Source organism: Vicugna pacos, chromosome 34 (assembly GCF_048564905.1).
Source record: "Vicugna pacos chromosome 34, VicPac4, whole genome shotgun sequence".
NCBI lineage: Eukaryota > Metazoa > Chordata > Mammalia > Artiodactyla > Camelidae > Vicugna > Vicugna pacos.
Window position 1 is genome coordinate 13,190,031 of NC_133020.1, and position 13,824 is coordinate 13,203,854.

The 13,824-nt window shown below is 40.4% G+C and overlaps 1 protein-coding gene across 1 annotated transcript; it reads left to right on the forward strand.

Annotated features, from left to right (window-relative positions):
- Positions 1–241: 241 nt before the first annotated feature.
- ART4 (ADP-ribosyltransferase 4 (inactive) (Dombrock blood group)) lies at positions 242–12,500 on the forward strand. Its single transcript, XM_006200007.4, has 3 exons — positions 242–583; positions 2,723–3,431; positions 11,026–12,500. The coding sequence occupies exons 1-3, from the start codon at positions 413–415 to the stop codon at positions 11,115–11,117; spliced, it is 972 nt and encodes a 323-aa protein (XP_006200069.2). The 5' UTR covers positions 242–412; the 3' UTR covers positions 11,118–12,500.
- The last annotated feature ends 1,324 nt before the right edge of the window (positions 12,501–13,824 follow it).

Genomic DNA, 13,824 nt, shown 5'->3' on the forward strand with positions numbered 1-13,824 from the left:
CAGCCAATCACGTCACTCAGGATGGACGGCTGCAGCACGAGATAACCCCACTTGGCGCCAAGCACTGTACAGTGTGTGCCTTGTTCTGCTTTCCTAAGAAAGTTAAGGCTGAGCTGGTGAGCCTGACCCTTAACAGGCCTTTGGAATTCCCCTGCATACAGGCTACATTAGGATTTTTTTTCCATTGGAAACGAACTTGAGTTTACTTTAGAAGCCCTTATTTGGTGCACAAGTCTGGGTATCTGACAGAGATTTCAGCTTTGCAAGTGAGTTGGGGTTGATTCCTTCTCTGGGAAAAACTGCTGGTCACTCTGGTCCACAGAAGTCTCAACACAGACGTAGACAAGGAAGGTTCTTGCTGGGACTTAGCCAAAGAAAACTCCAGAGGAACGCTCTGAGAACTCATTTCAGGATGAAGCTGCAAGGGCAAAGAAGGGCTTCTGACACAGACAAATGCTGTCCACGGACCCACAGACGCCCGCGGACTCCTCTCCCAGCGACTGCAGCCCTGGCGGTGAGAATCTGGCCCTTGAGAGGGCAGCTTCCTCTCGTGCTGCTGCTCTCCACCCTGCAGAGGCCCACGGTGAGCTCTGAGGTGGGAGGCCACGGGGGAGGCGGTCTCTCTACCATCAGTTCCCAACAGAGCATTCTCCTGGTGACAACTTTTGAATGACCTTGAGTTCCTTGGGATAGCATTTCATTTAGACATTTTCACAAGTCATGCTAGCAAAGAGGGTCAAAAACAAACTGTGGTGTTCCTTACAGTTTCTAAATTTGGCATTATGGAAGCTAGAGGCTTGAGTCTCCATAAAATTTAAGTAAAACCCTGATTCTGTCAGACAAATAATGCAAAATAAATCAAGTCGATTTGGCTTTAGACTGTATCATATGGATTAACTCAAAAGAAGCCTTATAAAGTTTTATGTAATGAAAAATAACTCATGTTAACAGATAGAATACACATTTGAAATCTAGTAATATATTAAAGTTTGAGAGTTTGTGAAATTTGACAGAGCATTTTTTTTTATTTTGTTTTGGTTTAAATAGATTCTGTAGAACTATTTGCAAACAGGCTGCAAAGTTAGCAGTTAAAATCATTTAAGCAGTCCTAAAATTTTGTTCCAGTTTACTCGCGACTAGATGAAGTCTCATCATAAATGACGCAGTAAAAATACCAAAAGGTGCATTTCTGAATTCCAGCTGCTACATTCTTGACATTAACTGGCTGGATTCTGATCTCTTAACATGTTCTTTAATAAGTACTGGTTATTAGAAAAGCATCCTTTCTTTGCCAAAACGGAAACATCTTGGAATTTAGATAACTGAAAATATGGCTCTAAATTACAGACTGATGATACTTAACGGACCTGTATTCAAATCTCTAACTTCAACTGAACATGACACAAATCAATAAGTAACATTCAATTGGCTACCCATGAGAAAATGTCTTTTCCCCACTTTCGATTTCCACTCCGGGTTCCTAAGAGGAAGGACTTTCCCAGGAAGACTCCTGACCACTGTCCAACCCTTCCCTCATGCCGCTCCCCTGGAGGTGGGCGAATTCACTTGATCAGTAAAGTCAGAAAGGATAAATGGATATGCTGAGTTTGACTCTGCTCTTCTTCCTCCTGGGAGTCAGCCTGATGGCAAAAGTGTGAGTTCTGTATTCCTCCATGATAAGAATCTAACCTGAACAGACTGCAGTCCAATACTGCCCACGGCTGGGTGGGCGAGTCAGCCTCATTCTGAGGTTTACACTTAACAAGCCCACCAGTCATCAGACCTAAAGGTGTGTGCTCCAACATGGCTCACTTAGTAGTAAAAATTATACTTTAGCCTTTTTTTTCTCATTTTTTTCAGGTCCTACGTGGAGAGAAGGCTGTCATTAACTAGGGGTCCCCTTGGAGAACTGAACATTACTCATCACTTAAATCTTTTCTTAAATAAATTCCAAAGATTTCATACAGGTTTTAGGTAGTCATAAAAGAGATCTGCCTTAAAATATTCATGACAGATTGTGAAGGGGTCAGGAGAAGAAACAGAAAGTATAATTAAACTTTAACATTGTTTGTTTTTTCCTTAAATGCTCAATATGCAAAAAGACTGTTCTCAGTGATATAAAAAAAGGTCACTTCCTCCCTGGATTTTTTGAGGTTTTGAAATGAAGGTTTTTTTGTGCTTTCAGTGATATTTGTCAAACAAAATTCAATCTCTAGTGTGGGTCACTGACACAGGATGGACTGGAGCAGTGTAATGATCAAGAGTGAAACGTGCTTCAGCAAATACTGATTTTGAGTAGACAACTTGGTCTTAGAGTATAGCAAATCTGCTATCACACTATACAAAGTTATAAAACAGAAACCTCAATAGAGTCAGGAGACCAGAATGGGGAGCTCTCACACCCTGAGATATAGTGGAGTCCAACAGGAAGAAGAAAGACTTCTTTCCTGGCAAGGGCTCCGTCAAGGAAAGACATGGACTCTTTGTTTACTAAACCGCCTCCCCACAATCTTCCTTTTCCTATGAAAGTGTTCCTCTTCACTTGTCCTACAGGGACTTGTACATGGCACACCATGGTTACAGACCCTGAAATGCAATTCTCTGCTGATCCCAAATAAACCCATCTTGGCCAGAGAAATACCTGGCAGTCTATTTATTTCAGGTCAACAAGATTCACCATCTGATTTGAAAAACTAAAATCAAGATTCTTCCTTCCTTATAGGTTGCAGTTAAAATAGACTTTGACTTGGCACCAAATTCCTTTGATGATCAGTACCAAGGCTGCAAGCAACAGGTCATGGACGAGCTGATTCAAGGGGATTATTTCACAAAAGAACTAGAAGCCCGTCGGGATTACCGCAAGGTCTGGCAGTTCACCCATGTAACCTGGTTGAACCAAGCAAAAGCTCTCCCCAAGAACATGACTACTGCACATGCCTTGGCCATCTTGGTTTATTCATCCAACAACACCGTTCGCTCAGACTTCGCTAGCGCCATGGCCAGTGCTGCTGGGTCTCCCCAGCAATATGAACACTCATTCCATTTCAAATATCTACACTACTACCTGACCTTGGCAATCCAGCTGCTGAGGAACGAGACTGTTAGGAGGAATGACCCCCTGTGTTATGAGGTGCATCACGAGATGAAGGATGTCTACTTAGAAGCCCACAGAGGTGCCACCATTCGATTTGGCCAGTTCCTCTCCACCTCCCTCCTAAGAGAAGAGGCACGGAAGTCTGGGAACCAAACGTTATTTACCATATTAACCTGCCTGGGTGCACCTGTACAAGATGTCTCTCTCAAGAAGGAGGTCCTGATCCCTCCCTATGAGTTGTTTAAAGTTATAAATACAAGCTACCACCCAAGAGGAAACTGGTTGCAACTGCAGTCAACTGGGAACCTGAGCACGTATAACTGCCAGCTGCTGAAAGGTATTATTATTAACCCAAATTGAATCCACTGTTACCAGGGTCACAGACCGCTATTCTTTTATAAAAGTTATTTTTCTGAGTGGACTGGCTGGGGGGAAGGCCAAAAACATGGATATTAGCCTTCAGTAATGGTGGAACTGGCAGAATAGAGAACACCCGCCTTATTTCTTGAATTCCCCTCTCTTCTTTCTCCTCACCTGCCTCCAGGAAAACGTGTCTCTGCACTGGCACTCATCTATGGGGCATTCTAGACAAATACGGTATCTCTACTGGAGAAGATAGGGAATAAAACATAGCATTTAACCTTCTCCCTCAAATCCTTTTTCTGTCATGGTCATTTCATGAGCAAGGAGTGCTAAAAGCAAAGCAGGAGATGTGATTTACTCATTCACGCCTACCTATTAACCCTTTTTTCTATGTTCTGGAAAATGGGATGTAAGGGCCCAGGCGACACAGAATAAAGCAAAATCACTATTCTAGGATGATTTTTAGTCTCATGAGAAGTGGAAATACAAACTAATGTCTACATCCAAAAGTACTAAGTAATACGCCAGATGTTTAAGCAGCAGTTGTGGTGGCCCAGGGCAGGAAGCTAGCCACTCATCCTCTCTGGGGGAAGGGAGAAGGCTTCCCAATAGGGGACCACATGGGACTGGAAGTAGGAATGAGAGTTCGCAGTGAAAGAAGAGAGAAAAAGTCATTTCAAGCAGAAAAAGCACATGCTGAATCAGAGATTTCAAATAGCCTGGTGTTTTCAGGGAAACTCCGAAATTCTGGATGACTGGAGGGTAGGATGTATAGGACAGGGAGAGACTAGGAGTAGAGAGGGAGAGGAGACTGACTGGGGCTGGAGAGTTCTGATGGGGCCAGGCTGTAAAAATTCTTGTATTCCATACTGAGGATTTTCGAGCTTCATGCTGTAAGTAGTAAGAAATCCTTAGTTTGTAAGGTAGAGCATCAGTCAGATCAGCATTTAGCAAGGGCTCTTGCTACTGTGGAAAATGAACTGAAGCAGGAGAAATTAGAGATATCACAATACAAAAAAAAATGCTAAACTCCTTTTAAGAAAAACACATAACTGATCCCATTTTAGCCTTACATGTTGCCAGCCAGTCACTTGACAGAGCAAATGCTGTCCAAATGCTGTAGTAACTGCTGCGCCTTGTTTGATTCAGAAGCAGAAGGAAGAAGACCTTCCTTATCCACATGTGCATTAGTTCACACTGACAGTTGACTGCAATCCAGCTCAAGAGTCTAACTTTGAAACATCCGTGGATCTTTCTCTACTCCATCTTCATTACCAGTGTTAATCATTCAGGCTGTCATCATTTCTCAACACGTCAGGGCTAAAGCGTTGCAAAGGTCCTCAAACTGGCATCCACCCTGCAGTTTAAGTCCTGCTCACCCTGGCCTATCAGTAAACACAGACTCAGGGAGAGGTGACCCGTACTTTTATCTCCTCTCTCCTCCCCTTGACAGAGGGGCAGGCAGCAATTATGAATGAAATGTGTGTATCTCTTCAGACCCCAAAGATCAGTGTTTATAGAGAAGAATGAAAACTAGAGTAAAATGTGAACAAAACAGTGAGCTTTTGATAATAATGATAATATGCACACTCCACACTCAGATTCCAGGATTCTTTGGAACCGCATCTGCCGAGGACACCGTTGCTTCATTCTCATGATGGATCTGAGTTGGGTAATATTTATCCTAGGTTAATGAGCACAGTAAAATACACTAGAGAAAAAATCATTGACTATTTATGTCAAGGAGGAGGAGACGGGAGAGGAATATATAACAGAAACCATTTTCCACGCTCTAGCACTCTGCAAGTCCCAAAGAAACACAGGGACTCTCTTTCTTCAAGACCCTTCTCCCTCCCCAAATTAGTGACCTTTGCTCTCCTGTGGTGAAACTACTCAAACACAGCTTTAACTTGGTTTTGAGTTAGGGCTTATCTGTGATAGCCATGAGTATTACTAGATTATGGAAATTTGGTTGGTCTTGGGATATTTGAAATCAGAAATCAAACCTAAGGCACTCAATAGTCTTTCGCTCTGTAAGCTCTTGGTGGGCAGGGGCTTGGCTACATCTTGTTTAAGAGCCTGGCATGGAATCCAGGCAGTCTGACCCCAGACCCACCCTGTCTAGATTCATATGCAACGTGTACCACTTTTTAGCTGTGTTCTCAGTCAGACTGCTTAAACTCTTAACTTTCACCCTCGTAATGAGCAAAATGATAAGAGCCCCGTAGGGCTCTTGTGAAGGTTAGGTAAAATAAAATACTAAATTATTTCTACACTCCCTAGCATATAATAAATGGTAAATAAGTTTTGACTATTATTAACTTTAGTCCCCTGGCACACAGGGGGCATTCAATCTACACTGATTGAATGAGTGAATGAATAAATGCCTCTAAAAGATCTGGGCCTTGGGTCTGATGACAACATAACTCAATTGACTAAAAAGAGTTCTAATATTTGCTATGAAGGGAAAATATTCTAGAAGATTCAGCCCCTAGTCAAGAGTAAGGAGCTGTCACCACAGTGTAAATGATCTAGAGTGTGGTCACTTGAGATGTGAGTTACCATATCTCAATTTTTCCTAGAAATTCATCACTGGGCAGTTTCGGGAAAAGAGATTATAAATGCAGAATAAAAGTACCACTGGTCTTGGAGGGTAATATTTTGGTCAGAGGCATTGTATGATAGGCCAAGAGCTGGAACTGGGGTGTCCTTCTAGCCAGCACAGCTATAAAGCTATCAGGAGAGTGAATGATGGAGAGTAAACTGAGCCTGCAGTGATGACTGCTGAAAGTTGCAGGGAAGCTGCTCCATCCTCTGGTTCCACCATCCCTCCCCCAGCCTCATAGGGAAGCCAACTGAGGGAAGCCTCAAGTCTGCCATTGGCTAGTTGTTGGCACAGACACTTCAGCTGAGGACAAAAAGACTATACAGTCTAGGAATGGACCAATATTCACCTATCTCTACCGGTTACAAAAAAAAAAGAAAAAGTTTGATTGACTTCAGAATGCTTTCAGCTATTCAGTGCAGTGTTTCATTTTTCTCAGTAGGTAAGCTCTTTCCAAAATCTTTCTTGAGTCATTTCTATTAACTAGTAAGTAACATTGTACTTATTCCAACATCCTGGAGCAGCATTAGATTGGTCGACCCATACATGAACAATGGGAGCGGGGAGGTGGTGGGTTTTTCTTAACTGGGAGTCCTTCACTGGGAGGGAGTAAGATTAGTTGTCTCCCAGACCTGCTTTTCTAGACGGCTGCTATGGCCCACTTCACTCTTCCCACCCCACCACCTGGACTACACCACTAACCGCAGCCTCGGGGCTTCACAGAGGGTGTGAATGAGTGAATGAATAAATGAAGCAGAACGGATATCTGATTTCTCATGAAACTGGAATCCTCTCCTTTCGATGTTTTCACAAGCAGGAGCCACAAGCGATTCTACGTCCCCCCGAATCCCCGTGAGGCAGTGATTTATGTTTCCTCTCTGGTTCCCTCTTAATCTGACAGACGCAGTATGTGAAAAACAACAGGAAGAACTTTAAAACTGGTCAGCCAGGGCCCTGCATTCTCCCGATAAAAAGGCAGCAATTAGAGAGCAGAGCTTCCCCAGTCCTTCAGTGTATTTCAAAATTGCTTCCAATAACTTGTAACTGCAGTTCTCAAGTTCAAAGAATTCTCAGGAATGTGTCGCCTTCAGAGAGTCAAGGGGTCAAACTGGTAGCATAATACATTTAAGGGAGTGAATGTGCAAAAGAAATTTTCTTCTAATTCTTCTCTCACCCCTCCCATGACCTGTACTTGTTACCACAGAAACAGATGTTTTCACGCCCACTGGAAGACTCAAAATATGTTATGTGAGTTATCGGTCCTTAAATGTTGCTTTTTTCAGCAAAATAATCTGTGCCAAAAATCTGTAAACACACAAATACATGCTCTGTTCTGTGTCACTGGATTCACAAAGAAGAGGGGTTTATTTGTCAAAATGTTTCACATAATCAAAATTCTTAAGCATGTTTCCAGAAAAAATATAGTCAATTGTTTGTAGTGAGCCTGGTTTTACACGTTAATCTTGCCAGTTACTAGCAGTGAGAATACGGACAAACGGCTTCGTCTCTCTGTGCCTCAGTTTCTTTATATGTAGAATAGGAATAATTTTTTTTAAAAAAGTAAAACCTACCTTTATAAGATTCTGGTGAGGATAACATGAAGTAAGAGTAAAAAGCTCTTAGAATTGGATGTGACACATGTTAAATAAGTATCCAAAACTCTTCAGCTGCTATCATTGCTACCATTATAGTTACCTGTTTTATTAACTTATCGTTTCCTGTCTTCTTTTACTCTGGGCTTCAGTTATCTCAGAGCAGTTTTCTCCATTGGTGGCATCACACTCACCTTGAGGTAGAGTGTCTGTCTCAGACAAATGGACAAAAGAATGGGTAATCGGATAAACCTGGGAGACCACATGGCATGATGGGAAGAGCAGGGACGGTGGGGCCAGTGAGGGCTGGGCGCGTCCATAGCTCTGTGGCCTTGTGCAAATGACAACTCTCTTTCCTCATGTCTAACACAAGGGCAACACTTTCCTAGAAGAGATGTTGTGCTGGCACTTGGTATCCACCCTCTCAAACACAACTGAAAAACTCTGGGAAAGTACTTTGCACATGGAAGTGGGATAATAGTTAAATGGCACAAATGTCTGCTTCAGTAAAACTGACTATAAAAGGAAAAGACGGAAGAGATAACATCATTCTTTTAGGGCCAACTTTTTTCTAGATAACATTCTAAAAGATAACACTCATCACTCAGAATTTTGACAGAGCAAGGCTCTAGATTGCATTTGCCACCAAATAATAGATTAACTAGATATAAAGCATGTCAGTTTTTCCTTTTTCTGCTTTTTTTCAAGAGATTGAATATTTCTTTCTGAACAGTCTGATATAATTCACAGATTCAGATTTCATGAGATAAAAGACATAATAATTATGCATTTCTTCCCAGACTGTGTACCTAAGGCAGACGTGATGAAATTTAGGTTTTAACACACCAATCAAATGGTATTTGTTTAGCAGTTTAGCTCACAAGACTGTCACACCCATTAGCTTTTAATTCGTACAAGCAACCTGTATATTGGGCTGTTGACCCCACTGTACAAGTCCAGGACAATTTTCTCTATAGGTTGCTTTCAGGAGATTTATTTTTCCCTTCAAAAATGTTACTGAGAACCTACAATCTGTTTCAATCTTCTGTGACTCTGACTATTTACATTATAAACACACTTTGCATTCACATAAATACACATACACATACACAGATGCATATACAACAAGACAATAGTTGATCTTTTCACATGCATTGTAATGCTAGTGTTTTATATTTTAACCCATTATTACATTATTAAAGAGTGATGGCTATGACCTACTAAACTGATGTCACAAACCATTAATGGATCACAACTTCCAATTTGAAAAGTACTGTACTAGGGGACAGAGGGAGTAAAAAGCATGGACTAGTCTAGAAGAAAAGTAAAGACAAACAACAAAAGTAAAATTAATGTGGGTTGTCTTCAAATGAGAGACTGCAGTTAATTTAATTCACAGGTACTTTTCACTTATTCTCCTAAATATACTGCCTGTGTAAAAAAATACTAATATGAAGTAGAAATGATAATGACCGTAAGAGAGGTGGAGAAAAACAAGAGAGGAAAGAAAAAATTACTTTAATCTAAGAAAATAAAATTAAAGTAAGCTATTTTTAATATTCTAGTTTTATGGAGAGGGCTTCAGAGGTAGTTTTGAAGGATGAGTATGATTATAACATAGCAACGTCTCTGTGTTTGTCTCTTATTTGAACATTAGCACAATCACAATGAAGCAAAGTGGTAGCGGTGATTATGGCATTTCCAAAAACCTGGAGATGCTCTCATTTTTCAGGTGAGAAAACTGAGGCCCAATGAAGGTAACTGACATGATCTAAGTCAAACATCTAGGGTAGAGCTTCAACACCAAAGCCAATCATCCCCCAAAACCATCATCTTTCTCTATTATACTGTTTCCATGTTAATCAATATTTTCTGATAACTCCTCAGTAGAATCTTACCCTATGAAAAAGTAAGGGGCTAGAGGTTTTTGTGATCTCTAGCCTCAGTGAAGAGAAAATAAAACAAAAAACACTTAATAATCATTCCAATGAGTGACTTCCTAAAGTGGTGTTAATGGTCCCCAGGTCCCTGTAAGAATTTAGATAATACAATTTTAAAACAAACTTTGACAAAAGCTTGGAAATATGTATGCAATATTAATTTTTCTTACCTAAGAAAACTGAGGTTTTGAAAATTACTGTTAGTACATATAGAATTTCAAATAGAAATTTCAGGAAACTCAAGGGATTTTATACATTATGTGAAAGTAATGGGAAAAATATTTCTCCATCATCTGATGATCCTATCAAACAATATGTTCCAATATTGAGGCAATCACAGAGTTGAATGTCTTCCTACCCCAAATGTCTTTTCTATGCTAAATAATCAGTAAAGGCTGGTTGAAAAGGAGATTCCAGTCTTTAGAGCATTTTTAAAAAGGTTCCCATCTTGCATCTCATTCCAAAATCTCATCCCATTGTATTCCCAATTAGTAGTTACATCTAACAATAACTTTTTGTATTCTAGTTTTGCTTCCATCAGCCACACCTAATTAGCTGCTAACTTTTCCCCATGAAAAGTGCATACATGTAAGCAGTACACACATACACACACACACATACACACACACACACACACATCCCAAGCAGGGGTGAATACTTTTTGCCCACTTTGTAATAAAAAAAAATTGATGAAAGGACATGCAATATATGGAGAGACAATACAGTGGTTAAAAATATAGAGTTGAACCAGACTGCCTAAGTTTGATCACTGCCTACACTACATACCAGGTGTGTGATGTTTGACAAGTTTCTCCACATCTCTGTGTCACAGTTTTATTAAGTAAAAAGTGAGGCTAATGAGAATACTTCAAAGTTTAGTTTTGTTACGTGGATTAAATGAGTTAATTTATAGCAAGTGCTTAAAACAGATCTTAGCAGAGAATAAACTTTTGATCAATGTTAGTTCTCATAATGGTGATAAGATGATTATAATTAAGGTGAGGGTAACGGTAATGGGAACAATTCTGCTGCTGACGAAAATAAAGACAAAATCAGGAGCTCTGCTGGGCGACCTGAGGTAAACCCCTTAACCTCTCGGTGCTGGCTTCATCGACTGCAAAATAAGCAAGCTGAGTTCTGTGAGTTAGAAAAAAAATCTAAGAGAAGACTTTTTTTGGAAAGCAGCTAGCTTCAGATATTTTTATTAGGAATTTTCTAAGTTACAAAAGTGAATCTGGGGGAGGGTATAGCTCAGTGGTAGTGTGCATGCTTAGCATGCACAAGGTCCTGGGTTCAATCCCCTGTACCTCCATTAAAAAAAAAGAAAAGATCCAAAAAAAAAAGTGAATCAAAGGAGAAATAAGGTGTTTTAAAATAAATAACTCTGCTACCAAAAACATTGCTAACTTTCTTACATGTTTGTTTTCACAGCTTCCAGCAAAAAGTGCATCGCTACTCCCGCAGTTATTGCTTCCGTCTCCTTTTTGACCAGTGTCATCATCTCTTCCAAAGGTGGAGCATAAAGAAGGCTTGTGGGTTTTGCCTTCCCTGTCCCCTTTTGCTTTCTTCCAGTCCAAGCACCCTGACTACCCGTGGGGAATCCTTCTGCACACCTATCAATTGATGCAGACCTGGCTCAGCCCACTGCCTATGAGTAACTTCTCCATGGACACAGAGATTTATGTTGGAATAGAAAAGTGATCCAGTCAGAGCCTGTGAGATACAAGCAGGGTACTTTATGGGACTGGGCTGGGAGGACATGGGAGCCATTTTTTTGAGTGAAGATTAGTGAAAGCAGAGTATGAGCCTAGAATCGCCAGTGGCTGCCTTGCTACCGAGAAGAGAGAACCTGCCTCCCTGAGAATGCAGCTAACACAATGAAAAAAGAGCTGAGAAATGAAAAGAAAGTGAAAACTGATGAAAGTGTCTGAGCCCCTAGATCCAGCTGTGCCTGAAACTGCTTTTCATTTCATAAATCAATAAATCGTATTTTTGCTTATATAATTTGAATTAAAATTTCTATTTCATGCAGTCGAAGGAGTTATGATGAATACAAGGACTCTTTCACTTTTAATTTAGCGATCCTAAATATTAGGAACAAATCAGAGACCCTTGAGTTATAAAGCGATGGACAAATTCTTCATCAAATGATAAAGCTTTGAGCCTCAGAGACATACTAAAGGTGTGAATAATCTTAATAGATTTTTGCCAGCATTCAAAACCAAACCATTGTAGTCTCAGGTGTAAGGAAACACGGAAACCCGAGAAATAGGTGGGACAGTTAATGAAAGATGTTAGGGGAATCTCATTCACTGCCAGTAATGGGGTGTGGCACACATGTTTCTTCCAAAATATTACAAAATTTAGAATTTAAACTCATATGTTAATTTACAGAATGCTTTATGGCAAATTGGACTTTAAGTCTTCATCACAAATTTAAGTATGTTTGTTAGGAAAGCAAGTGGGTGTGTGTGGAGATAAAGGAGAAGGTAAGGGAATTACTAAGCAAATATTCAAATTACCACGCAAATATCAAAGATATGAGTCCTCATTATGTGCAAACAATTAAGTAAAAAGAAGTATAAATCATCAACTTCACAGCTGGGCATGTCCTCCAACTCTTCTCTCAGGGAGGAGACAAGATAAGTGGGACAATGGGGGACTGCTTGACCTGATCTCCAAAGACCCTACTAATTGGGCTAAATGGAGTGAAGGTGAGAACTGGTGCCAAACCTTTGAATTCTGAAAGTCCATGCTACTTAGCTCCTCTGAGACTTAGATAAGACGCAGCAAAATTGGAAATCAGCTCATCTAGCCCCAGTAGGATTTCCCCAAGGGCCTGGGTCATAACAGAAGAGGTTGAGTGAGGAATTAATGGCATCAACTCACCAGGTAGAGAATTCAGGCATCCAGTACTGTCATTTTTTTTTCCCATCCCTCCCTCCCTCCCCCCCTTCCCCTTTGGAAACCATAAGTTGATTTGTTTTCTATGTCTTTGAGTCTGTTTCCCTTTTGTATCTAGATTCAGTTGTATTACTTTTAGGTTCTACATATAAGTGATATCATATAGTATTTGTCTTTCTCTGTCTCACTTACTTCATGAAGTATAATATTCTCTAGATCCATCCATGTTGCTGCAAATGGCAATATTTCGTTCTTTTTATGGCTGAGTAATATTCCATTGTACACATATTTACCACATCTTCTTAAGCCAATAGTCTGCTGATGGGGACTTGGGTTGTTTCCATGTCTTGGCTATTGTAAATAGTGCTACTATGAACACTGGAGTACATGTATCTTTTTGAATTAGAGTTTTTGTTTTTTCCAGATATATATAACCAGGAGTAGGATTGCTGGATCATGCAGTAGCTCTTTTTCAGTTTTTTAAGGAACCTCCCATATTGGTTTCCATAGTGGCTGCACCAATTTACATCCCCACTGGCAGTGTAGGAGGTTCCCAGTATTATCATCCTTTACATTGAGATTTTGAAATGAATAGGGTCTGTTACCTAGCTTACACTGGCATCTTCACCCAATTAAGCAAACAAAATTTCCATAAACACATACAGTTTCCATGATTCATTGCCCAGAATCTTTGGCAGATTAGTGGCTATCTAGTAGAGAATCCTGAGGGCATGGCTTCAGGAACAAGCTTTGCAGTGAGCCTTGGTGAGGCAGTGGTGAAATGTGTTAGGAAAAGCCTCCTACATCTTGCTTATATATTTTTTTGGTGTTATACAAATGCATTTGTTGAGCCATACTATGTACAAAGCACTTTGAGATTCAAATTTGGATACACTAAGCCAGATCTTCAATAAGTTTACAATCTCTTAGAAGAAATAAAGAAAATAACACAAACAAGTCACAAAGGAAATATCAAAAGATAGAGGGAAATCAAGTCTTCTGTTCATGAGAGTTCAGAAGAGAGATTCCTTCTAACTGAGGTGAGAGAGGAAGCCAGGAAGGCTTCAAGTAGGAGGCAGCATTAGAGCAAGACCTTGGGACAATGGGATGGGAGCAAAGGGTAAGAGGAAGGAGAAAAAACAGGAAGCATGGGTGTGTATCAAGTGCTTAGTGCCAATAACAAGTATAAATAATAAGTGCTTGAAGTTTATAGAGAAAATCAGGATTCTTCTGGCCTCTAGTTGGGTACAGCTTTCTGTCAGAGACAAGACTTAGAGGAGGGTCTTCAGATGGGTGGAAAAGAGACAGCTGGGTAGAGAAGAAGGT